Below are 27,018 nucleotides of genomic sequence, written 5' to 3' on the forward strand. Positions count from 1 at the left end.
GGGGATGGGAAACACAATTATTAATCCAATCTGTGGCAGGATGGATGGACGAGGGTGTTGAGTACGCATCAGCAGCAATGGACTTTTCAGTACATTTTCAAAGTATGCTGGGACTTCTGGGTAAATATGACCACGTGATGACACCTATGTATCTCCTCTCCTTCCCGATACCCAAAAGAAAATGACAGTGGAGGAATGAAAAGGTATAAAGCACAGAGAAAAGTGAGTGAGAGGACAGGTCCATAAATTCATGAGAGACCTATCTGAAAGCATCTGACCCCACGTTCTGACATCCTACAAGAAGGTACCTTGGTGTGGGTCTACTTTCAACCATCGTAATGAACACTTAGTGGGCCCTTTCAATTGAAATTCATGTCTCTTGGTTCTTTTTTCTTTTTTTTTAATGTTTATTTATTTTTGAAAGAAAGAGAGCAAGCAGGGGTGGGGCACAGAGAGGAGAGGGACAGAGGATCTGAAGCAGGATCTGTGCTAACAGCAGAGAGCCCGACGCGGGGCTTGAACCGTGAGATTATGATCTGAGCTAAAGTCAGACACTTAACCGAATGAGCCATCCAGGTGCCCCCTCATGTCTCTTGGTTCTGAGAAATTTTGTGATTCCGTTTTCTTTCTGGGACCCCTACTATTTCTTTCTTCTTCCACCCCCCCCTCCTTTTAGGTAAGCACTAGGCCCAATGTGGGGCTCAAACGAACGACCCCGAGATCAAGAGTCACATGCTGTACCGACTGAGCCAACTAAGCACCCCTGGAAACCCTACGATTTCAACGTTAGATCTCGCTTCCTCAACTTTCAGCCTTCCTACTGATTTTTCATTTTTACTACCCTGTAGTTAAATTTATCCAATTTCTTGCTGTTCTCTGAATGTTCTTTGTTTTTTAAAAGTAGCATTCTCTTCTTGTTTCGAGGCGATCATTGAAGGTATTTTTGAAGTTTTCTTCTCTCAGCTGTCTGCTTCATCCAAACTGCTTCTCACGGTTTCTTTCCACATCTCCTTTTCACAGAGGGTATGGTAGGTTCTTTCATGGCTGAAAGTGAGGCCCTATAGAGCTGACAGAAACTTCGTATGCTTATCACCCAGCATGACTTGGATGGGCTATTTCCCAATGTCAATGCCTTTGTAGGTCTTCTGTCTTGGGCAGGTCAGATTCACCAGGGAAGAATCTGTAATCACCTTCCTGAAGGATATGTGACTGGTTACTAGTATTCTGGGCAACAGAATGTGGGCAAGAAGGCTGGAGTCTTAAATTCTTTTTTTTTTTTTTTTAACGTTTATTTATTTTTGAGAAAGAGAGAAACGGAGCATGAGTGGGGGAGGGGCAGAGTGAGGGACACAGAATCGGAAGCAGGCTCCAGGCTCTGAGCTGTCAGCACAGAGCCCGATGCGGGGCTCGAACCCATGAACCACGACATCATGCCCCGAGCCAAAGTCGGATGCTTAAAACCGACTGAGCCATCCAGGCGCCCCAAGAAGGCTGGAGTCTTAATATTCAGTACGTAGACACGCACTTAGTCTCCATGCTATGAATTTATGCTTTCTAAGAAGAAAAACGACATTCCCTCACCCTTTCTGTGGGAGGAGGGAGACACTGGGGAAAGGTGGCTGGGGGCTGCGGGAGCCATCTTTAATAATCTGGATGAAACATTAACAGATTTCAGAAGATGGAAGATAATGTAGGAGTGGAATCTAATGCAGCAGGTCTGAGGCGGCCACAACATAAAATGTACAGGGAGGGGGTACAGATGAGAAGTCAGTGTGCCCCACTGGAAGTCAGAGCGACAGCCTAAAGCAGGAGACTATGCTGCACATGGAAGAAGGGGACTCCTTTCTGTCCTCCATGAGGCTCCCAACTTGAGTTAACCAGTCACCAAGTCCTATAGGTTCCTCAAATCTTTCCTCTCCTCTCCACTGTTACAGCGTCCTTAACTCAGGTCGTCCTCACTTTTCACTGGATTATTCTGTGGCCTTGTAAGTGGTTTCCCTGGTTCTGCTCTGGGCCTTCCCCAAACACCACAGCCACCACAGTGATCTTTCCATAATTCACATTTGAGAATTTAGATACCCTCCTTCCACTGGCCCCTGGTGAGCTCCTAATGGTTCTTTTGAAACCTAGCTCATCCCTTCTATTTACTAACCCCTGACTGTATGCTAGGAACCACGAGACCTTTTTCTTTTTAATTTTTAAGGGAGAGAGAGGGGGAGAGAGAGAGCGCGCGCGCGAGTGCACATATGTGAGTGGGGGAGGGGCAGGGGAAGAGGGAGAAAGAGAATCTTAAGTAGGCTCCATGTCTGGTGTGGAGCCTGATGCGGGGCTTGATCTCATGACGGTGAGACCATGACCTGAGCTGAAATCGAGAGTCAGATGCTCAACTGAGCCGCTCAGGAGCCCCAACCACGAGACCTTTGGGAAGCAATCCTTGACCTGCTAGGCTAATTGAGACGACCATCGTCTTTGTCCCTACAGAACCTGAGGCATTCTCCCTTTGCGGAACTTACTACATCATACCCTATCATCTCATAGGGTAAGATGTAGTACTCTATGTATCTCATAGGGTATCATACTGATACCCTATCATCAGTGATTTATCTGCCTCATTTCCTGGCTACAATGTTAAGCTCTTTAGGAGCTAGGATCAAACCTTAGCTATCTCTAGGACTTTTCAGTACCTGGCAATAGCAGATATTCAATAGGTGGTCTGCTGAATGAAGACATAATATTATTCAGATTGCTCAACTGACAGAAAGACCTTGGACAACGTCTTAGGATGATCACATTTCATGTTTCTCACATTTCCTGGTGGTTTTCCAGGGACAACAGAGACCTTCCTAGGAAGCCATTATGTCTTGACTAAGGCAACTAAGAGTCATGTTCTGGAAGTCTGTGTAATAGTTCTTGCTTCTACCTTCTACCAACAACTGCAGAGAATTACTGTTCCCAGGTTCTAATGAATACAGGGCAGCCGGAGATGATTAATGCACACCAAGGGCTATGATGGCAAGTTTACAAGGAATTACTCTGGCGCTATAAACTGGCCATCCTACTAGAAATAATAAGGCATTTAGTAATTTATTCCACGTCTGTCATCTGGCTCCGTTCTTGTCGAGGGTAACCCAGTCCGAAAGAAAGGAAGAACGGAGTGGATTTGATGCTGAGGAACAGGAAGGCAAATGCCTGACTGGGCTACTTCTACGGTCTCGGGGGGGAGTCAGGAACCACCCCTTTGAGGACACCCTCAGGGTTTTACTGTCCCATCGTTCTTCCTCTACAGCAATGGCAACATACCCTCAGAGCACGCAGGGTCTGGCTTCATGATTTTGGAGGTAATACAGGGAGGCAGAGGGAGCTGCTGCTACCAGTATGGAGGCTGGAACCATTAAGGGAAGGAGGAGGTGGAGGCAGACACTCAGAAGAGCAGAACGAAATGCAAGAATAAAAAAGAGAAGAGTCCAGTCTGAGCAGATAAGAGGAATCAGGGCTGAGCTGGAGAAGTCACTGCAATGTCGAACTCCACCTGCAGCCGTTAAAGGGCACAGTCACCCTAAAAACACTGCAGCCATTCGTTTTTTCCCCCCAAATCTCCAGTACACGGATCCAATAGAAGAAAATTCTATTACATAAAAACCGAACTGACAGCACAGCTAAGTAATAAGTGTTTGTTATTCTGGACAGATTTAAGACACTCCCCCCCCCCCCCCCCCCGAAAAAGCATCTGATTTCAAAACAAGAAACAACACCCAAACTTAGAACCTCAGGAACATATCTAGGATGCCAATCTTTCCAACCACTGGTCCCAAAGTATTCGTTCACCCAGCAAACCTGACTCCCGTGGGCCAGGCTCCGGGCTACAGCAGAGGGATGAGTGCAGGAAGGGGACAGAGACCCTGGCCCTCCGGGTCCTGTAGCATAGGAGTTCACAGAAGGACAGGTCGCACGTAACATCAGATACAGACAAAACCACTTAGAATTCCGAGGCGGGATGGATTACGACAGGAGGCTTCTAGGAGCGGCTTTGAAGGATAGATAGCATCTCTGAAGGCCAGCACCATCATCTGGTGGTGCCCACTGAGGCCTCCGGAGAAGTGTGACCTGTCACGGACACTCTGGCCCACCCCCAGAGCGGGCCCGCGGGTACCTGTGAGGTTGGCTGCCATCTCCTCAGCAGTCTGTGACAGCCGCAGTCCTTGCTTTAGGGGACCATCGGAGTCCACATACTGCCGGCGTTTGAGGTAGCAGGACACTGCCATCTGAATCTGCTCGGTGCGCACTCGTTTCATGACCTTCAGAGGGAACCACAGAACACTGAGGCATTTGCGAGATCGTCCAACCCAACGAGGACATCACATGGGTAAAATAGGGAGACAGACTAGCCACGTGGCTAAGCAAGTGACCTAGTTGAGACAAAACAAAGTTCCTTCATTACTAACCTGGGGCACTCTCCATTTTATCCATTTTCTCGATAGTCATACGGTCACCTTCAATTATGGACAACAGGAATGTCACTGAGAATAACACCCCATAGATCCCCCCCCCCCCCAACCTTCATTTTATACTATGATTTCACTCTTTCTGGTGGAGCTTTTCATCAGGGTTGCTAACAGGGGACCAGGTCAATTCCAGAGTCTTTTATTTCTCCTGCCTATTGGGGAGAGAGGTGTTAATTGGCAGTGAACCAGCTAATAAAGCGGGCTGGAGGCAATGCAAAATCGAAGATCTGAGAAATTCAGAAACTGGATGAATAGATGTCGAGGAAGTGAGAAATTAATAGGGAGGAAAGGAAGGCTGTGTTTTTCCAAATAGGAGAAGGCTGGCAGCACCACATCCAAGATTTGAGTAATGTGTTTTCGTTGTAATCACATTATTGACCTCTCTTACTCTTTATTTATAACCTCGGGCACAGAAAGGCATCAACATGGTGAGAGGGCATGTATACGCGGTAAATGTCTCACGAATTCATGCAAGAAAGGAAAGGAAATGAAGTGCACCAAAGAGGGGTAAATGACTTTTGATAATTCAAGCCAATTTGAGGGTTCCCCTCCAAAGGACTATTTTCCTTGACTACCAAATTGATTATAACGAGTAACAGGACGTGCCATGGTCTCAGATGCTACTTTGCCAGGAGTACACGGCACTGTAGTCCATGTGGCCAATGACCCCGATGAGTTCTGCATGTTCCCTTCGGTCATGTAAAAATGGAGTGCATGTAACATCAGCCACACACATGGGACTGTCCCTATCACCGCGATCTTCTCTAAACCAAGGGCTCCCAATGTTTTCTGTGGAAAATCCGCTTTTGGTAACTCATTTGGGTGTGTTTGAGTTTTTTTGTTTCAATGACACGCACTGGCCTTCTTTGTGATTTCCTCCGTTCTCTTTTAGGATTTGAAATTCCTCCCGTTCCAGAAATTTGCCTTTTTTTTCCCCCTTTAAACATTTCAAAATATTTTATTTGCATCTAATTTTATCTGTCTGCAATTTTAGTGTATAATGTGTGGTGAATAACCAAACATTTACACAGATACCGTAGCAACAAACTGTTCTAAAGTCATTTGCAAAAATATTTCTTTCTTTCCGAACTGATTTGTGGTGGCCCTTTTAAAATAAACTCTGAAGGTCTGCTTTTCTTTTTTTTTTTTTTTTTAATGCTTATTTATTTTTGAGACAGAGAGAGACAGAGCATGAACGGGGAAGGGTCAGAGAGAGAGGGAGACACAGAATCTGAAGCAGGCTCCAGGCTCTGAGCTGTCCGCACAGAGCCTGACGCGGGGCTCGAACTCACGGACCGTGAGATCATGACCTGAGCCGAAGTCGGACACTCAACCGACCGAGCCACCCAGGAGCCCCAGAAGGTCTGCTTTTCAATTCCGGAAAAGTCAGACAACAGAGCAAACAGGGAAGGCTGGGGATACATGCACTAAAACATATACATCTATACAAAAAATATAAATGTTAGGACATCATAAATATGTATAAACTATAAATATGTTTCACTCCATTTATTGTAAAATTATATCCCCCATGCATTTCAGTTTTGGATTACCAAAGACAGTACAGTATCACTCGCTAAAAAGGAAGGGCAAAGGAATGTCAACCAGGAATACTGCTCTAAGCATTCATCTGTCCATCAATGAAAGTAGATAATTGTTTTTTGGAGATTACTAATAGGCATTACTGTATCATTTTGACTGTATCAGGGATTCTCTCTGGTTCTCTAACCTGGCCATACCTAGAACCTCTTGTGACTGTGTGTGTAAATAATTTCAGCCCTGGAGATTCTGATTCGATGTTATATTTAGGGAAAAACAATGAAATGCACACAGAGACTGTGACGATACTGCCCTTTCCCAGTCTGGCCCAAAGTCGGGACTAGTCAAATCCAACCAGCTCCCAATTTCCCAGCCCGTGCCACGCCCCCATCCCCCAGGATGCTTGCTAAAGCTGCTTTCAATCTAACTTCAAGAGCTCAGAGTCCCCAAACTCTTCGAAAGCAGCCCGATTCCTTGTGTTTTAGCTGAGACCAACATTTTCAGATTTCCTACTGCCAATCTCTTGTCACCACGGGAATGCATGCGTATATCAATGGGTGTCCCTTAGTGCTCCAAACAAGGTGGGAGTAAGAGATCACCTCTCTAATGGGAAGAAACCATGCGTGTGGAAGACACAGAAAAACCGACAGAGAGAACAGACCCTGCAATGACACATGTCCTCACAGCGGGGCCATGCTTATGCACATCTGAGGAGGAGGGGACAAAATATGAAAGGTATGGAAGAGCAAATAGGAGAATGAACAATAGCAAAAAAAAAATGGCCATATTTGGGAATTGCTAGAAACTAGTTTATAGATATTGATTCTAATGAATCTATCTCAATTAGCTGCCCCAAATGGCAGTTTCTCTGAACCCAAACCACTATGTATGACAAGGGACCTTTCCTGAGGGTGGGCGGTGAGCCAACTGTAGGGCCAAGGACCTTAACAGCAAGAATGCTGGCATTGACTCTCTTTTACAACTGCACTCAACAGAAATACCAGAGACATGATCCAATCGACTTAACTGAATTTGATTCCAATGCACACATATTTCAGATGAAATAGATAAATAATGAAGAGTTCTGTGGAGAAACCAGTTCCCCTCCCCCGACTGATTTCCGTAATACCAATACCCATACATGGACACATGAGAGAGAGAGAGAGAGAGAGAGAGAGAGAGAGAAAACTCCTTAAAATAGACCTGTCTTTTGAGAGACTCAGACATGAGACGAACACTGCAATTTCAAGTTACTTGCTTAGCTATTCCCAGAATTATACAATCTTTTAAATTTAAAGTAAATTTGGATACAATTACATCTTTGTTAAAACTTCAAGATTTCCCACAACATTCTGTTTTACATAATATCTTAACTTTTAAAGGCAAAAACAGATGACCGCATACCTTTCTTTTCACGCCATATTCGTATTTCTAGAAACTAAAATGGGGATTCTGACACAATATGTATCTGTTTCTCGTATGTCAATAGTTGCCTACTGTTTAACTAATACTTTAACAAAGTTGCTACATAAAATCAAGACGCGCCCATCTTCCTGTCTCGAAGTAGCAACAGCGCAGGAAAAACCACAGCCACACTCTTGATATTTAACTTCAGAAATAGGGAGAGGCAAAGACACCTGGAAGCCAGGCACACTCTTAAGAAGATGGGGCTGCAGCCAAGTACATTTCTTATTGGTTGCAGACTGCAACCTAACCCCATCCACCTATGTTCAAACATACATGTTGGTGAGGGGTGCTTGCCAAGTCAAGGGCTAGGTGGGCGAAGGACTCACAATTCCATGAAAGGCCAACAGACTACTGCTTGCACAGCACCTCCTGGGTAAGGTGGCAGCTCTGAGAGAGTTCAAAATAAACCCAGGCAGGGGCGCCTGGGTGGCTCAGCCGGTTGAGCGTCTGACTTCAGTTCAGGTCACGATCTCACGCTCCGTGAGTTCGAGCCCCGCATTGGGCTCTGGGCTGACAGCTCAGAGCCTGGAGCCCGCTTCAGATTCTGTGTCTCCCCCTCTCTTTGCCCTCCCCTGCTCATGCTGTCTCTCTCTGTCTCAAAAATAAAAAGTAAAAAACAAAAAAACATCCAAATAAATCCAGGCAAACTCACCACCACCATTCTCCAATCAGCTCCCTAAATGAGCCCACTGGCAGGTGGCTAGGGGTGTGTGTGAGTGTGCTTTGAAGCAAAAGTATTCCAATTATACATTTAGGCTTCAAACAGGTAAAAATCATTGTGTATTTTTTGTTAAATGGCATGTGAAGCGCCTACGGGGTACTCAAATATATTAGTTCTTTTTTCTTTACTTGGCAGCAGTATAGATGCAGTATCTATCAAAAAGTCATTCGAAGGAGGATTTAGAAAGCTAGCTTTTGCATTAATCATCATGGTAAAGTGTATTCAATTACCTTCGTGAAAATATAAAGCACAGATGACAAGTGAGCCACAGTACACTCAGTTTTAGTTAATACCTCATATAATGTTAACATTACGATGGCCTTTCATATTCGACCTGTGCTCCCAGACTGACATGAATATACTTGAACGAGAAGCTGTGCTCTTTCTTATGGTGCCCCGAGAAACAGACGGCACGAAGATAAGGCTCAGTGCTGAGGGCTCAGGATGCAGTGTGGCACCTGGAGGTTCTTTGGGGCTGGGGTGGGGGATGGGGAGCAGAACTCACACAACTAGGTGGACAGATGCCCCCAGGAATTGCTTTTCTCCAACATCAGCTGGGACCTCTACGATGTTCCAGATGTTTTTTCTCACCAACTAGTTTCTTTCCCTATAGCTTCTCACCCAGCCATTCCAAAACGGCACCAGCCTCCTTATCCAACCAACTGACCCTGCTTCCCACCTCAGCAGGCTATTTACCAAGACTTGAGATTCCTCAACTCTTGCCAAATCAAACAGTCCCTTTCCACACTACCCCACAAGGTCTCTTGGCTGCTGAACGCGCCTCCTCCCTTGAAGCTCCCTCTCCCTTGGTCGCTCCCCCTCCCCCATTCTTGGTCTGCTTCTCATTCTTCACATTCCCTACATCATGACTCTACTTAGACAAGACTCACACCGTCTCTAGTCGGACCACCTTCCTGAGCTCCAGTCTGAGGGACATCTCCGCCTAGATGCTGCAAACATCTAAGTTCAACATGCTCAAATTTACTGTCTTCCTTCAAACCCTCTTCCTTCTCCTACTGCTCCTAGCCAGCTTGGTGATGCCATCATCTACCACCGAAGCAAAAAACCCAGCCATCGTCTTGAGATTTTTCTTCTCCCTCTCATTTCTAACAGGCCACCAGCTCCTACTGTATATAGAATTCTTTCTTGCAGCCACTGCTGCTACCCCATCCACTGCAATGTGACAGCACAAATCACTTCTCAACTGGAATGTTCCAATATCCCCTCCACCTCTGGCCCTACCTCAAACCACCCTCTAGAATGCAGCCAGAGTAGAAGACAGATCTGATTATGCTACTCCCAGGTTTAAAACTGCTATCCCTCTGCCCTAGTGCAGGTTGTCCAATCCTGCCATCACTGTTCCTTAGCTCGCCCAGACAGACGGGAGACTTCCCGGAGGATGGAGCTTTTCTTATCTTTGAAACTTACATGAAGAATAAAGTGAGTGCTGTCTTGCTTCTGTTTGTTGGAATTCGTGACAGTTTACTGTAGGTTCGTGATTTTTCTGAGTTTTTATGAGCCACAAATATTTGCCTCCTGCTTTAAAACTGTTTTACAGCACAGAAAAACTATTTCTATCAAAACTTCACTAACACGGAAGAGTATGGAACATGAATGGATATCTACATTTACTACGACTTCAGAACGAAAACTTTCATACGTGCTCTGTTCGCAAACACTATTGTAGACAGGAAAAAAAAAGAATGGTTTACTCTCAGAGAATAGGGGGAATATGTCAGGAACAATTTAACGACATTAAAACATTTATGTGTCTCAAGTGGAATGATATCCATTTTTCATTCTAGAGCAGTACAGGACTTTCTGCAATAATAAAAATGCTCTAAGTCTGCACTGTTCAGTACGGTAGCCACCAGTCACAAAGGGCTAATGAGCAATTAAACTGTGACTAGTGCTGAACTTTTATTTTAATTAAATTTAAGTAACCACACGTGGCCGATGTTAACTGTAGTGGACAACACGGTTCTAGAGCATGGCGTTACTTTGCGAAACTCATGTATCAGCATCTAAAAACGCTGATTCACAAAGTTGGGCACAACACTTCTGATTACTAAATTACCAAATAGCCAAAAGTTAGTACAGTTGACCCTTGAACAACATAACTGACCCTGCCCAGCCCCCACTCAAAAATTTGCATATAACTTTTGCCTCTCCCAAAACTTCACTGCTAATATCCTGTAGACTGAAAACCTTACCAATAACAAATACAGTCGATCAGCACGTATTTCGTATGAGAATTACATACTGTATTCTCACAATAAAGTAAGCCAGAGAAAAGAAAATGTGATGACAACCACAAGGAAAATATTTATAGTACTGTACTATCTTTATGGGAAAAAAAATCTGTGTATAAGTGGATCCGCACAGTTAAACCTGTGTTGTTCAAAGGTCAGCTGTATTTTGCTAGTAAGACACAACTACCTTTTACTATAACCAAACACTGCAAGGTGACTAAGATACATTTCAATACATTTTACCAGAAGAGTAGCTTATTTGACTGCTCAACAAAGAATTATGAATGGAAGTTCTCCATGATATTTTCTGAACCCTGCCAGTACACAATGTTCTTTAAACCTTCTAAAAGTTAAAAAATGAGAAAAGGGAATCTGTTTTAGAGAAAAAGATCAACAATTTCTGTGAAATGTCCAAATAGGAGCTTAAGTTCAAACCTAAGACAATGATACCCTTGCAATGAGAAAATTAAGAAGAAATTGTGAGGATTAATTTAAATAAAACCTTGGAGGGCTGTAGATGAAATACGCAAATGTCTGCTTATAATCTTTAACTTATTAACCTATGTGTATTTAAAAATACGTTATAAAAGGCAATATGTTAATTCATGAAACAATTTTATTCTATTTCACTTTCGTCTTCCACATATCAGTGTCTCTGTGGTCACTTAAGCCCCTCTGAACGATTGAATTCCGTTTTCCAGAGCACATCACCTTCACGTTTGCCAAATCAGCTGCGAAAGAATGCTTTTTGAATCCACACACGATGCTCTCATTGGAAATCTCAACCAACCGAAGCCATCAATACGTATTCAGGAGGGCGGAACATTTTTCAGTCATCACTGACTGTACTGATTCACTGTATAAACATACCAAATTAGCAGCAACTGAGGTTTTGTAGTGCACTATGTATTTCCCAAACAGCATCCTGTTGTTCAAAAACAGAGTAATTGAGAGTGCCCTGTAATAAATAGGAAAGACTTGAACACGTGGTGACACCCTCTTTACAGACAGATGTTTGCGGGGAGCCTGGCCTCGTAGTCAGGTATGTACAGTATATCCTTGAAAACAACTTTTAAGAGGTAAGGCTGCCTGGGATGATCTAAAGGTTTCTTCGTGCCTTTTGCGAATGCTCTCTAAGCTTCCAGATTTGGAAAGAAATGCCTGTCTGCTAAGCAGTCATTTTCCTTTTTGAGTCACAGGCAGACAAAAAGCTGCCAGGACAAGTGGATGGATGGGCCTTCCCTACTTTTAATCCAACCCCGTGCTACTGCAGGCACAATCTTTCCAAAAAGCTAATCTGATGGCAACTGTGCTCGACTTAAAACCTTTCTGCTGCCTCCACCAGCGTGGAGGATAAAAAAAAAAAAAAAAAAAAAAAAATCATCAATCTCCATCGTGTCATCTCTAGGTTACTCTGATCCACCTTTGTTTACCCAACTGGTGGGTACCAACCTCGCTTGCTCATGTCAGGGGCTCTGGCCAAGACTCCTCCATTGACGGGAGGCACCCCCCCACCGCACTGGCACTCCGACCTGGTTAAGGCCTACTCCTCCACACAGCTCAGCTCAGCCCGGTCCACTGCCAAACCCAGGACCAACCTGTTTCACTGCTCACCACACTGGTTCCTACACTACCACTGCTAACACCTAATACTTATTTGAGCGAATGCCACTGGCAAGACGCTATTTTAAGGGCCGCACGTAGATCATCTCCCGTACGCTTCAACAGCCCCGGAAACTAAGTAACATTCCTTGGATAGGAAAGCTGAGGCCCAGAGAAGTTAGACACTACCCTAGGGTTTCACAGTGCCAGGATGGAAACTCAGGTCACCTGGCTTCAGGGCCTGGGCCCCGACCCTTTACAATGTCCTGCTGCCCAAGAAGGTTCCACATGAAAACAGAGGCTTCTTGACAACAGTGAAGGCTTCCCAGTTGCTCGTTGAGAGAATGGTCAGAACTGCTACCTGGGAAGCTGCCCCTCACACGCAAGGAGGCTGGAAACGACTTCCAGTAGCATCCACTGGGTGATGTTGGTTTAACAGAGGACCGCTAGGGCTCCCTTCCAGCTAAGACCAATCATCCAAACCAGAACCCCTTCCCTTTCTCCTGGGATGTCCTTCACAGGTGTTACGAAGGACATTTGTTTGTAAGAACAAAACCCCCCAAACCAGTTACTGAGCAGTTGAGGCCTTCACCTAGCTTCACAGGGACAGAAGCACATGTAAACCTCACATTTATAGGCAGGAGCAACAAAATCATTCCAAGACACAAGAACCTGATTTATTGTCTGATGATGAAGAAAAAGCACTCAAAGCAAGCCCACCCATTGGCTTCCTAGTTTAACACTGCATTTTCAGAGGCAAGAAGGATTTGTAACTGGCAAAGCAAATCAAAGTTAGCAGGCTTCACATTTTACACGAAGAATTTAGGCCCACAAGGAATCTAAAAGGTATTCTCCCCAAAAGGAAATGACAATAGCTACTACTTAGTGCTTTCTATATGTCAGGCATTTTCACATTCCTTATTCCTTTTTTGGGGGGGGGGGCACCCTTTAAGAGACCTACTTTTAAGTTATCAGTCCTCACCTCGTTTTACAGAAGAGGAAGCTAAGGCTCAAAGAGGTTACATGGTTTCAACCTTAGGTCTACAGGGTCATCAAGCGCCATCCACTGCTTGAAGTTTCTCGGAAGTTTAAAGATGTGGCACAAACTCCCTTTCCTACTCTCACTTTCAAGCAGGGCTGTGAGCATGGGGAACGGCCGCCGTGTCCTCCCACCCCACAACTCAGGTAGGTCACGCACTTGTATCACCTAAGAGCAGACAAACTCCACCCTCCCTGCTCCTCCGGACACGGCACCCAACTGCTTGTTCGCGGGAGTCCCCATTCCAAGATTTCAATCTGCAAGGTCAGAGTTTAGGTAATTGAAGACGAACGCCGCATGGGATTGGCAGACTTACCTTCTGATCCCAGAACCACACAAGCTGCGAGATCCGCAGTATAACGACACTTTCACAACTGATGGGAGAACTGCATGAAGCTTTCAAGTCCTCCACTTCCGCTAAGTCTAAAATGACACCCACTATTTCTAACCATCAACTGACTTCGGACCGACGCCTCCCCTGATACATTTTCAAAAAGCCCTGGCTGGAGCTTCGCGAGTACCGCCTAAGCGCACAAACCTCTTGCTGTCATGAGTTAAGCAACCTCAAAGGCAGCCTTGCAGGTCGGTATCCTCCAGCAGCAACTAGTCTAACTCGAGATCGCCCCCCTGTCACACGCAGAGGTCGATTTCACACCCGGCCACCCGCAAGCACCATGTGCGAAGTTTAATCGTGAGTTCGGCCAAAAGGCATTTCCTTTTTCCTTAAATGAAAAGGAGATGCGGACCTGTGCTCCTGCCCCGGCTGCCCAGCGCTCAGGACCCCTTCCCGGCGGGTGCCCGGCAGCCGCCCCGGCGGGACCCACCCCGAGCAGGAACGCGGAGCCCTCCAGGTGTAGCTGCCGACTGCAGGCCACGCCGCCCGCGGCCGCCTGGGACTCGCAGGCCGAGGGCGGAGGCGCGGCCGCCGCGCCCGCGCACAGCCGGCCCCGCCCGCCCGCCCCGCCCCCACCGCCCCGCCGGCGGGAGCTGCGGGCGCGCGCCCCGCCTAGGCCTCGCCGCGCGCCGCCGCGCCGCCGCCCGCGCGCCCTCCCTCCCGGCCCCCGCCCGCCCGCGCGCGCGCTCGGCTCGCGACCCCCTCCCCCGGCCCTCCCCGCCCGCGCGCCCCGCACTCACTGAACATCCCAGGCGGCTCCGGCTCCTCCCGCCGCCGCCGCCTCCGGGATCGGGTTGCTTCCGCCTCCGTCGTCTCTGCCGCAGGGTCTCGCTCCGACGGCCGGCTCAGCCGGGCCCCCGCGCCCCGCGCCCTGCCGCCCCCGCGGCGGCGGCTATGGGCGGCCGCTCCATGACTGACTGACACGGAGCGGGCCGCGGGCTGGGCCGCTCGGGCCTCCAACGCGCAACCGTCTCCACCAATGGGCGAGGCGCCTCGGCGCTCTGCTGGCGATGCCTGGCGTGCGCGCCGCCCCGCCCCGCCGCGCCGCCGGCGTCGGGCGGAAGGAGCGCGGGGGCCGGTCCCACGTGGTGGGCCAGTCCGGGAGTCCGTACCTGTGGCCGCCTCCACGGTGCTGCGCCCCGGCCCGCTGTCCCTAAACGGGGCTGGCCGCCAGGTGAGCTCCTTAACCTGGGGACTGCCCTCCGGCCGCGCCGCCGCCCTGCTCGGGGCGGGGCGGGAGGTGAGCTTCCCTGGGGGCGTCCTCCAGGTGTGCCCCTCACCGAGGGCCGGCCCCGAGGTGAGCCTCCCCCGCGGGGCGGGCGCTACGCCCCGGCCCGCCGTCCCTATCCGGGGTTGGCCTCGAGGTGGGCTCCTTAAGCGGGGAGGGTCCTCCGCCCCGGGTCCGTCCCCGCGCCGCGGACAGCGAGCGCTGCGGAGAGCCGCCGGGGCTCGCTCCTCCGGCAGCCCCTTACGGCGCTCCTCGCTGCTCTCTGGGTCTCGTTGCTTGCTTTCATGATGCGCCGCGGGGTTCCGAGTGTGGCCGCGCTTAAGCTCCCTTTGCGTGGGTACTAACACGGTTTCGCGTGCGGCCTGGTGGTCTTCACGCCCCCTCGCGTAGGCCGCCGGATGGCACCGGGAGCGGAAAGTTGGTAGCCTCCGGGAGGGTCTTTGTAACCAATTCTGCCAACACTTTTTAAGTACTTTGTAGCTGGTACGTTGTCTTTCTGACACACTGAAGTTACAAGTAAGTTCTTCTTTGAATGGGCACGTGTGGACCTCTTGACAGTTTGGGAAAACTGACAGCGCTTGACTCTTCTGTTCTCTAATAGAGGGAAGGATGCTGTGCTGATATTAGTGTCCTTCCCGTGGTGGTCGCTCATTCCTTGTATAATTCTGAAGGTAGGTCTGTAGGATTTCAGGCTCCGTAGATTGAAGAAATACAAGTGATCCAGCCCTTGGCATAGCAAATTCTTTCCCTTTGGTAGTATGTCAGAATCATGAAACTGCGATTGTTTTTGTTTTTGTTTTTGTTTTTTGGTATTGTCCTATTTTGATTTTATTTACAATATCTTAATTTCAGTACCGAGTAGGAAAATGGTTCACTTTTGAGGAACTTGTTTTCTTGTGTATAATGAATATGACTTAATGTGATAGGTTTCCGCCTTTTTTTTTTTTTTTTTTTTTTTTATGACGTTTAGGAAACTCAAAGCTATATTTACTTCAGGCTTATGGAGTTATAGCTGGTCAGTATGCTTGCTTTCCCTTATAATTTTCTTATATCTCATTTTTATAGTTTCAATTGTGTAACTGTATCGAGTCTTTGGAAGCAGAGCATGTCTATAAGCTTACATGTATATACACAGGATAAAGTTACAGTGGAAAGTTACTGTTGCAGCTGAAATAACAGTACATCTGTTGGGACTGGTTTTATACTATATTTCTTTTCTACTTGGTGAAATATTTTCTCCAAAGATTGCTTATTTCTCTCTCTAAACTAGTGGAGCTTGTCATATAGGTGATAGTCATATCGATGATACATAGTTGCAGGTGATTTATGCAGACATTTTCAGTCTAAAACCTCACGTGAATCTCCTTTCACAAATAATTTGAATACTTTGGGTTTTGCCCGGTTGTATTCCTGCACATTCACATCGGAGGATATGATGTTTGATCACAGCAGGAATACTGGTACATGTGTGAGTGTAATTCTTTTTATGCCTGCTTTTGTCAGAATTTCCCCCAGAAAATTCATGGGCTAAAGCATTTTATGTATAGCTTTATGCCCAATAACTCTGTTGATATATTTTAGTTCATTAAAATTTTTTTTCAAGGAATATGTATTATGTAGATAATAAGATACATGATGTTCTTTTTTTGGTGCCTATTGAGTTTGGCCTTAATATAGTATTTTTTTCCATTTTAAATTTTAGATAAAGTGTAGCAATGGCTGCTATTTATTCTGGCATTTCCTTTAAGCTCAAAAGCAAGACAACTTCTTGGGAAGATAAACTAAAACTAGCTCATTTTGCTTGGATTTCCCACCAGTGCGTTCTTCCAAATAAAGAGCAAGTAAGTTTAATGTGAAATTTACCTTTTTGTTTACTACTAAAAAGAACAGTCACTTATATAAATTATGTGTTGAAATTTAACTAAAATTTAAAAAGAAAAAAGGTCGGAAAATAAAACGTGGTTAGAGGTTAAAAGTAATATCGGTAAAAAAAATGAATGAGTCAAATATTTCATTAACAGAGATTTTCTGTTACAAAGTCAGTATTTTTTTGTGTGTGTTTAGAAACTCCTCTTAGAGAGGGAAAGAGCCAAACCATAAGAGCCTCTTAAAAACTGAGAATAAACTGAGGGTTGATGGGGGGTGGGAGGGCGGGGAAAATGGGTGATGGGCATTGAGGAGGGCACCTGTTGGGATGAGCACTGGGTGTTGTATGGAAACCAGTTTGACAATAAATTTCATATTTAAAAAAAAAAAAAAGAAACACCTCTCATATTTCAAATCAACTATATGCATCAGTGAACGAATTGGGAACTGGGTTACAAAAATTAGGATCCGAGTCTGTAGGTAGCTGCATTTGTTTGTGAATCCAAGGTAATGCTCCATAAGCAACTGCTTTTTGGTGATTTGTTAAACAGCTTTGGAATTTGACCCGGTGGGAAGTAGAGAAGCTTTAGTATCTGTAGTAAGCCATTCTAGAAGTAGATTAGGAACCAAGAAAGGCATGTCTTGTTAACATTTTTCAAGCTTATTTGGCAAGAAACAAACAAAAAAAAATCCTGTTAATATACTAGAGACACCAGGATGTTGAACTCATGAAATTGTGTTAACACACACCCGTGTGCTAGTATTAAAGAAGACAGAACAAAATGCATCAAAGATGGGTTACATCTATTAAGATGATGATGAGGTCCAGGAGGTAGAGCGCTCTCACATCCGGTGGGTTCTAAATTTGGCTGCACCTGAGAATCATCTTAGCAGCTTGATAGTCACCTGGCAGGTGCTACCCAGGGTGAGCCGAAGGCGGAAGTAGCAGTGGCGGTTGGATCAAGGTCTCCGTAGTCTTATGCTGAGAACTATTTTCTCCTTTAGCATCTGTCACTGTTCATACTGTTACAACATTTCTCCTCTCATGACCTGAGGCCTCACCCCTTTGATGAACGTGTTACAGTAATGGAAACTATGCATGTCTGACCCCCCCCCCCCCCCCTTTCATAAAGCACCCCGTGCATTATTTCGCAGAAGACCGTCTCCGTCTTCTGGATGAGGTAAATAGACCTAGAGGTTTTACAGGTAACGTGGGAAAGCCAGGACACAAACCTCTGCCTTTTGACTCTGTTTTTGCTTCTGGGTGTGATTCATTTTGAGTGGCCATTCTGAGCAATTGTTGTGCTTCTAACTTTTGAAATTTAGCATAACTCGAGAAGAGTTAGAAGAAACTGTTTAGAGTTTCACTTGAAACTTTTTATTGGCCTCAAATGAAGACAAAATTAGTTTTTTCTGTTTTTATTATTTTATTTATTTGTTTATTTATTTATTTACTTATTTTTTTTTTTTGAGAGAGAGTGAGCAAGCAGGGGAGAGGGGCAGAAGGGGAGAGAGAGAATCCCAAGCAGGCTCCCTTCTCAGCACGGAGCCCGACCCTGGGATCATGACCTGGGCTGAAATCTAGAGTTGGACGCTCAACCAACTGAGCCACCCAGGTGCCCTTAGTTTTTCTTTTTATTGTTTTTTGTAATAATAAGCATTTTAAGTTACTAGGACATTCTATTATATATAAAATAGTATTACTAAAGGTAGGTTTTATTTTATTTTTTTTAATTTTTTATTTTTTTTCAATACATGGAGTTTATTGTCAAATTGGTTTCCATACAACACCCAGTGCTCATCCCAAAAGGTGCCCTCCTCAATACTAAAGGTAGGTTTTAAAAGACAGCTTTTTCTCTGGCAATTGGATTTGGTTATACGTGGAACATCCTTATAAATGTTCAGCATCTTTCTTGGTAAGAAAATATATATTTTCAGAGCATATTTCTTCCAAATTCAGGTATTACTTGATTGGGCAAGACAGTCATTGGTTGCATTTTATAAGAAAAAACTTGAACTGAAGGAAGACATTGTTGAAAGGCTTTGGATCTATATAGATAATATTCTACACAGCAGAAAACTGCAGAATCTCCTCAAGAATGGAAAGACAATTAACCTTCAGATTTCCCTAGTCAAGGTGATTATTTGTTTCCTGTGTTATCTTGTGTGTGTTAACGTGCATCTCTTGATTTCTGTTAATGCTGTAGGCTCATTTATTTTGGGGTTAATTATTCAAGATATAGGAAGTATCAAGGTAGAGAAAGACGAGAAGGAAATAATATTACTAGAATTTTAGTATACTTATACTAAATATACTTATCGAATGCGTTTTCTATGCTCTACACTGTGCTAAGCACTTTGTGTTATTTAATGTTAAAGGGAAGCTTAGAACTATTTCAGGGTAGTGGTCGATTACCTTTTCTTAATTAATTTTAAAGAGTGAGCAAGCAAGCGGGGGAGAGTGATGGTGGTGGCGGGAAGGGGAGGGGGATGAATCTTAAGCAGGCTCCACACTCAGCACAGAACCTGACGTAGGGCTTGATTCCACGACCCTGGGATTGTGACGTGAGCCGAAATCAAGAGTCAGACACTCAACCCACTGAACCACCCAGGGGCCCTGATGACCTTTTTTTTTTTTTTTTTTTTTTTTTTTAAACTTTTTTTCATGTTTATTTTTGAGAGAGAGAGAGAGTGAGTGCGAGCATGGGAGGGGCAGAAAGAGAGGGAGACACAGAATCCGAAGCAGGCTCCAGGCTCCAGGCTCCGAGCTGTCTGCAAAGAGCCCGACGCGGGGCTTGAACTCAAAAACCGTGAGATTATGACCTGAGCCGAAGTTGGATGCTTAACCAACTGAGCCAGGCACCCCTCTGCTTTGCAAAAGAGTACCTTTTGCTTTTTTTTTTTTTTTTTTTTTTAATATAAAGTGTAATTGTAAAAACGTATTTCGGACCATAGGATCATAGCCCAAAGCCACTGTCCATCCACATATAACTTCTAAGCTGAATTTCAGGCTTAGGATATAAGGAAAAGTAATCTCTGGAGTTCAAGTCTTATGGAAAACAAGCTCTTTAGAAGGGACAGCAGAATTACAAAGGCACCGATCCCTTTTCTGAATTTATATTGGTAGGAGATGGCTGTGTGAAGGACTTAAAACAGGTACTCTGCCGTCCTTTGGCGCAGTAAGCGAATGTCAAGTTGATTTAGATACGGTGATCTGGGGATTTCCTCCTCCTCAAGATAAGGACAGAGAGTGAGTCCACTGATTCAGTTGTCTTCTTCTTGTGTGTGGGTGGGTGTCGTAATGAGTTTTCTTGCTTTTTTAACGCTCAGATCATAAACGAGAGGATAGCTGACTTCTCTCCTTTGGGATCCCGAAGAAGTATGTGTGCCGTGCTGAGCTGTTGCCAGGGCATCCTCTCGACACCCGCCCTCGCCGTCATCTACACGGCTAGACAGGAGCTGTTAGTGGCGCTGCTAAGCCAGCTGTGCTGGTTGGCCTGTAGGCAGCCAGAAGGAGCCGGGGTCGCCCAGTTATTCGAAGTCATTCACCTGGCGCTTGGTCGCTACCTCTTGATCCAGCAGCAGCAAGTCAACCCACGACGAGCCTTTGGCGAGGTGACCGGGCACTTGCTCCAGCCCTGCCTGGTCCTGAGGCACTTACTCTCGGGGGGCCCGTGGGCACAGGCCGGCCAGGGCCAGCTGCGGCAGGCGCTGAGCCGGGATGTGAAGAGTCAGATTGAGGCCGTGCTTCGAGGTGGGGCCTTTCAGCCCGAGTTGCTCTCGTCCTACAAAGAGGAGCTCTTGGACCAGCAGCGAGGCGACGCGAAGATAGGGGCCCTGAAGAATGTTCTCGCTCCTACGGACACTGTGATTGCCAGGCTGGTGGAGACGGGCTACTGTGAACCGTCACTGCATGCTGCCGTTGTAGCCAACTCAGTGGCCTTGCTGTATAAGCTCTTTCTGGACTCTTACTTCAGGGAGGGGAATCAGCTTCTCTGCTTCCAGGTGCTCCCCAGGCTGTTCGGCTGCTTGAGGATCGCACAGCTGCAGGAGGAGCACCTGGCCGCCCTGGCCGCGTCGGATTGGACCTCAGAACTGCTGGTTGTGGAACAGCTGCTGACCTCGGTGGCCCACAGCGGTATCTACAACATCGCCGCCGACAGGATCCGGCACGGAGAGGCTCAGTTCCGCTTTTACCGCCGTCTGGCCGAGCTGCTGACAAACCATTCCCAAGCGTCCGTGCCGGCCTGGTTCCGCTGCCTCAAGGCTTTGACGTCTCTGAATCATCTGGTTTTGGAGCCGGACCTCGACGACCTGTTGGCTTCAGCTTGGATCGATGCAGAAGTGACAGACTCTCGAACGAAAAAAGCACAGGAGGCGCTTCTTCACACCCTCTTCCAGACTTACGCGAAGCTCCGACAAGTGCCACGGCTGTTTGAGGAGGTTTTGGGGGTGATCTGCCGCCCGGCCGCCGAGGCCCTGAGGCAGCCCGTGCTGGCCGCGGGCCCCTCCCGGGTGCTCTGCGAGTGCCTCCTGGAGTTGCCTCCGAGTCAGATCTTGGACACGTGGTCGCTCGTGCTGGAGAAGTTCCAGTCTTTGGTCTTGCCTTATTTGCGGGGCGATGCCGACATGGCCTTGAAGTCGCTGTCCCTGAGCTCACTGCTGCACTGCATCATGTTCAACATGAGGAGCCTGGACGGCAGCACGCCTCTGCCCGTCATCAGGCGGATGCAGCGCACCATGGAGAGGATGCTCCGGGAGCTCGTGAAGCCCCTGCTGGACCTTCTCCTGGACCCCCCGGGCCCGGAGCTTGAGCTCTGGCTGCAGAAGGTCAGTGACTCTGCACTCCTGCTCTCTTACACTTGGGCCCAGGTCGACACCATGCTCAGCATGAACTGCAGCCAGTATCGCTCTGTGTCTGGGGCTCTTACGGACGTTGCTGTGGAGACCACAGACCTCCCCTCGTTGCTCCCCGGTGTAGAAACGCACCACTGGAAGAAGATAGAAAAGTTTGTGGCTCGGTTTGACTCTCTCAGCAGGTATTGCTTAGAACAGCTCTACCTGCAGAAAATGAAAAGGACTTTAATGCAAACTAGTTTCCGGTCTGAGGAAGCTCTCTGCACTCTGAGGCGTGATGCTGCCTACATTCTTGGGTCTGGCAGAGAAAGCTTGAATCGGAGGACGACCGCCTCCTGGGATGGCCAGGTGGGGACAGTGAGTGCACTCACGTACCCCGTAGCGCACTGGCACTTGATCGTGTCGAATCTCACAATTTTAATATCCTATCTTTGTCTGGATGATGTGCGATCCCTGGCCAGTGTGCTGCTGAGAACTTTACCGACGAGCAAAGCCCAGGAGGTCTCAGCAGAAGAAGAGGCAGACCTCACACTTGAAAGAATATCCAGTGCCGTCCTTCACAGCCCTCTCTTTCCGGAAATGCAGCCCCTCCATTCTGCTTTCTTAATGCGCCTGTCCGAAGGCTGTGCGGGCATCCTGTGTTCTGGGGCCCAGGGTGACCCGAGTCTTCTCGGTCAGCAGCTGCCCTGGCTCTTTGAAAAGGAGCACATGGGTGTGGCTCTTTGGGAAAACAGATTTGCAAAAGTTGGACCCGAAGGTGTAGAACCAAAAGGAGAAACTGCCCAAAACTTACTATCCTTGGTCCAGAGTGGCTTCCCAATTCAGCTGGAGGGAGAACAATTAGAGAGCATCCTGGGATTGTTGGAAGTTATTTCTGCTCTGCAACTGGACAGCCTCTCGACTCCCTATCACGTGCATTACTTTCTTCTGTTACTGTCCGTGGCCGTCACCAGGCTGGGGAGCTCCTGCCCCTCCTCACTGACCCTCAGGTTTCTGAAGACTTGCTACCGGCTTCTTGGCCACCTGCAGAGAGGGAAAGGTGCCCGCTCAGTCCTCAAGACCATGTACGCCAGTGAGATTTTCGAGATCATGCTGACCTCCTCGTTCAGAGCCAGTAGTAGATTTTCTGTTGCTGCGGATGACCCCTCCTGGTTGGAATTCCTCCAACTGACAGGGACATTGTTGGAACAGCTACTGCAGATGCTTATCCAGATGAAGCTCAGCCTGGTGCTCAATTTTGGGAAAATCATTGCATTCCTCTGCAAACTGTCCACCGAAGCACCGTCAGGCAAGCAGGTGGAAAACCAGAATCCTCTGGGCCAGCAGCTCCTTCTGGTGTCTCTAACCAAGTTGTGCCAAGTCCTGGGGCCTTTGGTCAAAGAGCGGAGGCAGCACCATGAGGCCTCAGAAGCGCTGCCTGAGCTGCTGCAGAAGGCCGTTGTCCAGACAGGAGCCGTGCTGCAACTGTGCTGGGCACGCGGGGCCCGGGGCCAGCGCCTTCTCTCCGCCTTCATCTCGTCGGTCAGCACGCTCTTGGAGGCGGATGTGGGCCAGCGCTCCGGGCACGGGGCCCAGGGTTCCCAAATGACTGGCGAGATGCTGACCTCCCATACCGCCTTCTACCAGAATGTTTACTCTCAGCTGCTGTCAGGGTTACCGGCCCTTGCAGGAGACCAGCAGTCTTTCCAGGCGGCCATGCGGTTTTTAACTCTGTTCTTTTTGGCCCCAGAACTCCATCCCAAGAAGGATTCTGTTTTTGCCTCCGTGTTTCATTCTGTGACGAAAGTTCTGGCAGGTAAGGTATTTTCTCTTGAGCTAATTCTGTACCATAGAGCTTTTGGTAAAAGCTGGTAAGCCACCAGCAAGGTGAGTGCCCCTCCCCCCCCCCCCCCCCCCCCCCCCCACTCCCGTGGAGCAGCTGTTCACTGTGGAAGGTACATGCTGTGGGCAGTGAGAAAATCCCCCCACTGCCCCGCTCCCAGGAACTCATGTCCAGTGTCTGCATTCTCTGTCCGTATAAAGCTCATGGTGCTGTTTTCTACACAGATTGCGGCCTTCTAGGTATGTTGTTTGACATCTTAGCTTTTTACTTATTTGGGGGATTGTTCTGGTTTATAGTTTTGAAATCTGTTACTCTTTATCTTTTTTACCTTTTATCTGTCCTGGCCCTGATGGTTAACATATAAATTTCATTCTTGGTAGGCTTCCCCGTGTCCAATCTCCATTGCCATCTTTAGTAACCGAAGGCGACGTTAAGCCAAGTCAAAGAAAAAACCGCAAATAATTTATAGGGAACCTCATAAAATTCCTCGAGGCAGTTCAGTGAACTTCCACCCCTGGGTCTCAGTGTGATGCCTGGCCATCATCGGGCTGCGGGTGCTAATTGGGCGGGAGCTTAGCTGTCTTCACGGTCTTTTAGTTTGATGTCATCCTCCTGGGCCAGCCAGTCAAGACCACAGACCTCGTAACAGCTGTGTGCAGAAGCATTTGATAGCTGCTGTCCCCGAGGTCGAAGGGCCACCTCTGTCTCTGTTTCAGGTTGGCGTGGGTTGGTTTTCTTTTGGTTTTGTTACCGAGGGTCGGGGTTAGTTAGGGTAGTCCTTAGAGGTGAGACTGGGGAGCGTGTCGGCCGGGCGTAGCCCCCAGAAGGCATGCCGACTTCTGTGTCCCGGAGGAAAAGCTGTGACAGGCGGGAGGGAGCCGCAGCTGGGGCTGCAGGCGTGATCAGACACAAAAGCGTTTAGTAGGACCTTGTAGGAAGCGGAGCCGCCCGGACCAGTGCCAGAACTGGAGTGTTGAGGCCAGAATAACACTGCCGTTGTCTCCCTTTCAATAGCCTCTCTGTCCCTGCCTTGATTGTGGATTGACTGAAAAGGCTTTGGTGTCACATGTTCTATCTTATTCTGTCAGCGATTCTTTTAGGGAACGGTGTTCACCTTAGGGGAGGCTAGAATTTTAGTCTTTGACGAACACTGGTTACAGTGTCCTAAGTGAGTGATCCAAGAAATGGCAGCGCGTGGCCTGAAGCTCTGGCCCCTCTTCCCCTTTGTTACACAGAATATCGTGTGTGTCTCTTTCCCTCCAACCCTCTCGACCTGAGGGGGACTCGAGGTCCTGACCGTGTGTCCCTGGACTTGAGGGTTAGAACCCTAGGGACAGAGCCTCTGTTGTGGCAATCGGGGGACCGAGGCCGCCTGCCCCACTGTCCCTCAGACCGCAGGCTCAGGCGTTGCTGTTGGGTCCGGGCCTCCTCTCCTTGAGCTGCTAGACTTTGTCTAGAAGAGGGACTGGAGTGAGAGGTCTGGAAGGAGTGCCTACTGAGGGCTGCCTCAATTCAGTTATGAGAAACCGTCGCTTTTACAAATGCTCCATACACACGTGGAACCACATCCTACTCTGGAGATGAATGCGGTGTTGATTTTTTTTTTTTTTTTAAGTTTATTTGTTTTGAGAGAGAGAGAATGCGGGTGCGCACAAGGGAGGGGCAGAGAGAGAGAGAATCCCAAGCAGACTCCACTGGTCGGCGCAGGGCCCTCTGCGGGGCTCGATTTCACGAACTGTGAGATCATGACTGGAACTGAAACCAAAAGTCGAACGATTAACCGACTGTGCCATCCCCGTGCCCCTGCAGTGTTGATTTTGACCTGTGTAATCAAGTAAGCAGGTGTTCACACAGATCGCAGAACGGTGCAGCATTCTCCGGGACCCCGGACCTGGGGACCGTGGGTTAGAGCGTGTGCGGGCAAACCGTCAGAAAGCAGTGGCCTTCGAAGAGTAGGTGGGGTAGGCGGAGACGGTGGGGGTGCTGATGCCGAGCCCTCCGCACGGCAGATGCCCCGCGCTGCTCTTTCCTTCATTTGCCAACCACAGGAGTTGGTGCGGTTCTGCCCATTTCACTGGTGAGGGAATGGAGGTTCAGAGAGCTCAGGGGTCCAGGATCTTACACCTTGTTGGACGCTGGGGCTGAGGTCTTTATCCATCAAAGCCTGTGGTCCCCTCCACCCCTGATGCTTATGTAGTGAGCGAAGACTGGGAAAGTATTCTGGCAATGTGGAATAGTCTGTGAGCCGAAATGTGGCTGGGAAGGTAGGCTGGGTTCAGATTATAGAGGGCCTTGAATGCCCTGACCTGGGGGACCAGTCTGCCGGGGCGACATCAGAAGGCCTTCCCACGTTAAGTGGGAAGCAGCCTGATGATTGCGACAGGCAGACCCGGAAGTTTGGAGTTCTTTTCATGTCTCTAAAAGTGCCATGCCGCTCCTGTGTCCCTACTGATTTTGTAAAAGAATATGGGAACACCTTGTTTCATGGCACTTTTCTTTTTTTTTCTTTTTAACATTTATTTATTTTTGAGAGAGAGAGACACACACACACACACACACACACACAGAGCACGAGTGGGGGAGGGGCAGAGAGAGAGAGGGAGACACAGAAGCTGAAGCAGGCTCCAGGCTCTGAGCTCTCAGCAGCACAGATCCTGATGCAGGGCTCGAACTCACAGATGGAGAGATCATGACCTGAGCCGAAGTCGGACGCTTAACCAACTAAGCCCCCCAGGCACCCCCCGTCATTGCACTTTTCTTAAAAAAAAAAAAATTTTTTTAAATGTTTATTCATATTGAGAGAGAGAGATCATAAGCGGTGGAGGGACAGAGAGAAAGAGAGACAAACTGAAGCAGGCTACAGGCTCTAAGCTGCCAGCACAGAGCCCAATGTGGGGCTTGAACTCAGGAGCTGCAAGATCATGACCTGAGCTGAAGTTGGATGCCCAACCTACTGAGCCACCCAGGAGCCCTCCCTCATTGCAGTTTTCTTAATTGAACTTCACAGATACTCCCATTTTTCATAGTGTGCAGGTTTGTGGCGACCTTGCTTGAGCAAGTCTGTTGGCACCGTTTTTCCAACAGCATTTGCTCACTTCATGACTGTCACATTTTGGTAAATCTTGCAATATTTCAGACTTATTTTGTTGTTACATTTGTTATGATGATCTGTGATCAGTGATTATGACTCACTGAAAGCTCAGATGGTGGTTAGCATTTTTTAGCAAAAAAGTATTTTTAAAAATTTTTTTTTAACATTTATTTATTTTTTGAGAGACAGAGACAAAACATGAGTGGGGGATGGGCAGAGAGAGAGGGAAACACAGAATCCGAAGCAGGCTCCAGACTCAGAGCTGTTAGCACAGAGCCCGACACGGGGCTCGAACTCAGGAACCCTGAGATCATGACCTGAGCCGAAGCCAGATGCTCAACCAACTGAGCCACCCAGGCGCCCCAAAAATATTTTTATCTATTTATTTTAATATATTTTTTTATGCGTATTTAATTTTGAGAGAGAGAGAGAGAGAGAGAGAGAGAGAGACAGAGTGCAAGTGGGGGAGGGGCAGAGAGAGGGTGACACAGAATCTGAAACAGGCTCCAGGCTCTGAGCTGTCAGCACAGAGCCCGACGCGGGGCTCAAACCCATGAACCGTGAGATCATGACCTGGGCCCAAGTGAGACGCCTAAGCGACTGAGCCACCCGGGTGCCTCACGGAAAAAGTATTTTTA

The 27,018-nt window shown here is 47.7% G+C and overlaps 2 protein-coding genes across 8 annotated transcripts in view; one reads left to right on the plus strand and one right to left on the minus strand.

Moving 5' to 3' along the window:
- TAF5L (TATA-box binding protein associated factor 5 like) overlaps positions 1-14,493 on the minus strand; it is a 31,625-nt gene extending 17,132 nt beyond the window's left edge. The window contains exons 1-2 of one of the 4 annotated variants that reach the window (XM_060642779.3): positions 14,257-14,493; positions 4,151-4,295 (exon numbers count right to left, since the gene is read on the minus strand). In XM_060642779.3, the coding sequence (XP_060498762.1) occupies positions 4,151-4,292 (142 nt within the window). In that variant the 5' untranslated portion in view covers positions 4,293-4,295; positions 14,257-14,493. Of the gene's footprint in view, positions 1-4,150; positions 4,296-13,438; positions 13,845-13,868; positions 14,028-14,256 lie in introns of those variants that run through there. The other 3 variants (XM_060642782.3, XM_060642780.3, XM_060642783.3) reach the window with 3 other exon arrangements.
- A 55-nt stretch (positions 14,494-14,548) lies between these two features.
- Positions 14,549-27,018, plus strand: part of URB2 (URB2 ribosome biogenesis homolog) — a 28,314-nt gene continuing 15,844 nt past the window's right edge. The window contains exons 1-5 of one of the 4 annotated variants that reach the window (XM_081790546.1): positions 14,549-14,690; positions 15,346-15,415; positions 16,441-16,585; positions 18,571-18,747; positions 19,941-23,262. In XM_081790546.1, coding sequence (XP_081646672.1) covers positions 16,460-16,585; positions 18,571-18,747; positions 19,941-23,262 — 3,625 coding nt within the window. In that variant the 5' untranslated portion in view covers positions 14,549-14,690; positions 15,346-15,415; positions 16,441-16,459. Of the gene's footprint in view, positions 14,691-14,837; positions 14,881-15,345; positions 15,416-16,440; positions 16,586-18,570; positions 18,748-19,940; positions 23,263-27,018 lie in introns of those variants that run through there. The other 3 variants (XM_078434244.2, XM_081790545.1, XM_078434245.2) reach the window with 3 other exon arrangements.

This window comes from Panthera onca, chromosome D2 (assembly GCF_046562875.1).
Source record: "Panthera onca isolate mPanOnc1 chromosome D2, mPanOnc1 haplotype 2, whole genome shotgun sequence".
Taxonomy (NCBI): domain Eukaryota; kingdom Metazoa; phylum Chordata; class Mammalia; order Carnivora; family Felidae; genus Panthera; species Panthera onca.